General features: G+C 53.1%; 1 protein-coding gene across 1 annotated transcript; it reads left to right on the top strand.

Annotated features, from left to right (window-relative positions):
• Nucleotides 1-1,878: 1,878 nt before the first annotated feature.
• PUNSTDRAFT_125074 (subtilisin-like protein) lies at nucleotides 1,879-3,934 on the top strand (the record flags this gene model as incomplete). The annotated part of the gene is made up of 7 exons (XM_007381439.1): nucleotides 1,879-2,122; nucleotides 2,173-2,651; nucleotides 2,707-2,807; nucleotides 2,863-3,063; nucleotides 3,120-3,456; nucleotides 3,512-3,751; nucleotides 3,808-3,934. The coding sequence occupies 7 exons, from the start codon at nucleotides 1,879-1,881 to the stop codon at nucleotides 3,898-3,900; spliced, it is 1,695 nt and encodes a 564-aa protein (XP_007381501.1). The 3' UTR covers nucleotides 3,901-3,934.
• Between the last annotated feature and the right edge of the window lie 630 nt (nucleotides 3,935-4,564).

The following is a 4,564-nucleotide window of genomic DNA, read 5'->3' as shown; positions in this document are numbered from 1 at the left end:
GCGGTGGAGACGCTGTCGCACAAGGCAGGGAAGCAACTGAGTATATATACGAAGATACGAGGGGAAATACACATACCTGTCGCACAAGGCAGGGAAGCAACTGAGAGAACAAGTCTGGGTTGCTCCCTGGTGCGACAGGCGACTATATAGTAGATGAGTAATCCATCAACGCAACGAAAGATGGTCCAATGAGAGAAGGGGAGGGTCCTCGGGCGCCCGACACGTGACCGGTGGACCGGCCTAGGAAGGCCGGGCGAGTGCGGAGGCCCTAGGAGCGCCGAGCGACGGAACGAAATAGGGGAGATGCCAAAAGGAGGGCGCGGGAAGCCTAGGAGGGCGCGGGAGAGCGCGACCGAATAGGGAGACGGAAGTATTAGGGGAAATGAACGAAATGGGACAGAAGCGGAAGCAGAAAAGGAGAACAATGAGACATGAGGCGAGTGTGGGAGCCGTGCCCTGACAATAGTGAGGTTAAATCTTCATCTTCACTAGAAGGGCCATAGTAGTCGTCGTCCGTTTCTTGGCCATGGTGGGCAGTCCCCAAATCTGGGGTCGAAATTGACGTGTTCGTCGCAGACACTCCACCTGCCGATCGTTCACTTGTTGCAGACTGGGTCTTGTTTATATGCATTACATTGACTCTTCAAATGCCGTGGCCCTTAGCGGCTGTGCTGGAGATTGTCGTGTCACGTACCGCTTCTTAGGGCCTCGTTTCTGAGAACGAGAATGTCAGTAGATAGCATCAGCCTAGCACTGCAACCAATGGGAACCTTCGCTATGCTCTGATACCTGCACGGCACATCGTACAATATGCAGGCCGAGCATTGGGATTGGTTGTTGATGGCCCCGTCGCCTTCATAGCGGGAATATATGAGCAGGACAGTCTTCACGAAATTCAATGGATTGTTCACATTTCACTACATTAAGTGAGCAATGTATCTGATATCAGATAGTCCGAGGAGCTCGCACCTTTCCTGCGCTTGCAGAAGTCGCAAGCTTGAGTGACTCGCATACGACGGGGTACCACACTACCTATACCCGACAAAGTTTCGATATTGTTGATCGCTTCTTCTTGGGTGTCCATGACGAGGTATGTTCTACCCCACGTTGACGTGTATCTTGCAACAGGTGGCTAAGAAGAGGAGACGGTGAAATTGATATACAATGCTTCCGGACGGGGTGCGAGGATACTGGCTCATGAATAGCCTCCTCCCTGATCTCGAAGGCGATCGTCCTGTAGCACTCGGATCGGGCTGGTGTCTGGTATATGCCGCCTTGATCACCAGCGCCCGTCACAATCTGGGATATCGTCGGGCATAGGATTATGAATGCACCCAGCCCCATAGTATGAGTCATACTGTAATATTCGAGTCGGTCTCGAGCGAGAGGAGCGCAACGTCACGCGTTTGTAGACGCGCTAGGCTCGACTTTCCACGGAATGTGGACGCCTTGCTCGACTTCTGTATCTCTGCTTTCGTCGGCTCGCTCGCCTCTCCAAGCTTCTTCGCTTACTATCAGTGATGATTCCGGGTATACTTTAATGTCAAATTCCCCGTTGCTACTGCGCAATGCTCTAACAACCAACGTTCAAACCACGCCGATTTCAGCTTGCTCGTTGCCGGTTCACGGCAGCGACCTGCATGGTAAGTACACGACATCTCACAGACTGTATGCGAGATGCAGCCTTCTGATGGCAACGTACTCCCTAGACGGGCACTGGTCACCGCTCTCCCACTTAACCGCACCATGTGCTACGGCAGACATACAGTGCATCGACTTTTATGTAATAATGCCATCGCAACCTCTGGTCATCACTGGCTATAAGTGGGCGAACCGGAGGATGCTGATGGCCAGAGGCCTTCGCTTCCAGCACTTGCCATGTTGGCATTTTACGAGCTCCTCATAATCGTTGCGGTCGTGACGTCCTCATCTGCGTCGCTTGTATTCCATGAGGGCCGCTCCTCGCACCCCAGCGGGTTCGTAAGCCATGGTGCTACTCCTGACGATCAGACTATCACACTGCGCGTTGCCCTCGCGTCTAACGACATCGCGGGTCTGGAGAGCAAGATGATGTCGATGAGCACACCAGGCAGCCATGATTTCAGACGATGGCTTTCGGCTGGTAGGCTAATTGATGTTTGATAACGACCCTCTGCTGAAGCTGCTGTATAGACGAGGTCAAGTCGTTTGTGGCGCCCTCCGACGCTACCGTCGCCGCATTCAACACGTTCGCCCAGGACAACGGTTTGGAGACGTCAGTGATATCCCCGAATGGCGACTGGGTATCCTTCACGACCACCGTCGGACATGCAAACACGCTTTTCGGTGCATCTTTCCAGACCTTCACCCATGGCTCTATTGCGGAGCCCTTAGTACGGACGTTGTCCGTCTCTCTTCCGTCAGAGCTCGTCGGTCACGTCGACACCATCCATCCGACCACTTCATTCGGAGAACCGGATGCTCGTCTTACACCGATGGACTTCGTCACAGTGGAGAAGCGCGCTGTCTCTGCTTCATGCAACTCCACAATCACACCTGTCTGCTTGCAGCAATTGTACGGGATTCCCGCGATCCCGGCAGCGGCGGACCAGAGAAATATCCTTCTCGTGACAGGTTATGTTCAAGAGTTTGCTGAGATCGCGGATATATCGGTGAGCGTCACGCAGACGAGTATGCATGCATGCACTGGAACCAGCACCTCCTTAGACCTTCCTCAAGCAATTCCGACCCGAAATCGATCCCACGACCACCTTTAATGTCGAGACCGTGGACAACGGCACTAATCCCCAAATACCAACGGGTACTGGGTACGCACACATGTTCAATGACATGCGGATGTGTCGACCAGTTGAAATCCTGTAGACAGGAGGCTAACCTTGATATGGAGTACACCATGGGTGTCGCATCTGGCGTTCCTGTCACTTTCCTTTCCAACGGCAATACCGACTTCTTGACCGGATTAGCGGATACGGTGGCCTTCCTCGTAGGCAACTTGAGTCTACCTTCGGTAATGACTACGTCCTACGGTGCCAACGAGAACACTGTTGCTGTTAGCCTGGCAACGTGCGTCTTTCAGATGTTTCGGTGCATAGACGCAACAGGCTGATATATGATGATAGGAAGATCTGCAACGGCTATATGGCTCTTGGGGCACGCGGTGTCTCCGTGATTCACGCGTCAGGCGACGGCGGCGTGCGCGGCAACCACGACGGCCTGAACACGACATGCCCCTCAGACATGTTTATTCCCGTATTCCCAGCTAGCTGTCCGTTTGTGACCGCCGTCGGTGCTACAGTTGACATAGAGCCTGAACGGGCCATCAATTTCACCGGCGGTGGGTTTTCTAACGTATTTCCGCGGCCGTCATATCAGGCAACAGTTGTGTCCGAATTCCTCGACACCATCCCCTCCAACTTCACCGGCGTATTCAACAGTAGCGGCCGTGCATACCCAGACGTCAGTAGTCTCTTATTAAGCAAGTCATTTCTCCGCACTGATTTACGGTGCACAGGTCGCAGCACAGGGTTGGAACATTCAGGCCGTTGGCGAAGGCGAAGTCATCTCTAGTGGCGGTACATCCGCTTCTGCGCCGATATTCGCGAGCGTCATCGCATTGATCAATGACCAGCTTCTCGCTGCTGGGAAACCGGTTCTTGGCTTCTTGAACCCGTTCATCTACTCCACCGCGTCGAACGCCTTTACCGACATCACCATCGGGAAGAACACCGGGGTTCACTGCCCAAGTACAGTTGTAAGCGTGCCGTAGTTGATTATAACATCGTTCGCGGCTGATCGTGCTCGCGGCAGTCTGCGTTCACCGCGACCACAGGGTGGGACGCAACGTCAGGGTTCGGGACTCCCGTGTTCTCCAAGCTATTGGCGGCAGCGATGGCAGCATGATGTACTCGACTGGTGTATGATGAACTGTGCGGTGCTAAACCATTTGGGAAAAGAACAGCGAGATGTCCCGTGAAGAACGACTTGGGAACGGGACACGCGGCTACGGTCGTCAAAGCATCGTGACCTGGAACGAAACTATTCAACGTGCATTCCCTGCACTTTCGTAACTGATTACCCTTGAACTACTTAGCACGACTGAATGAATATAAGTGGTGCAAAGTACTGCGAGGTTCAAGCCGGATTAAGGCTGTATTCCTGTAACGCGCCTTCCCAGCCTTCCCAATAAGTATACATATACTATCACAGCCTCCAACCAGGATACAACCTGGGTTTGCACTATGATGTCGCTTTGAACCTTGACGACACTACGCGGCTTCCAACTATTTGGACGCATTTGGGCCAATGAACGAGCTTGGATGAATCGGACAGGTCGTATCAATACAAACGACTCGCACGTCCGGCGTCGCTCGAGGTAGCATATATAGTTCGACAACTTCGGTCATGGCCAGGTTGCATCGATGTAAGTATACGGTGCAGTCTTGGGTATACGGTGGATCGACTGTACATCGGTAGAACAACATGTCACCGAACGACTTCTGATCGACTTTGAGGCACGCTGGTCGCCTGGTTCCTACATTCATCTAGTGCGTCCTCGTTTAAGTGG

This window comes from Punctularia strigosozonata (genome assembly GCF_000264995.1).
Source record: "Punctularia strigosozonata HHB-11173 SS5 unplaced genomic scaffold PUNSTscaffold_3, whole genome shotgun sequence".
Classification (NCBI taxonomy): domain Eukaryota; kingdom Fungi; phylum Basidiomycota; class Agaricomycetes; order Corticiales; family Punctulariaceae; genus Punctularia; species Punctularia strigosozonata.
The sequence above is the reverse complement of the archived record's forward strand: the minus strand, read 5'-3'. Positions and strand labels throughout refer to the sequence as shown.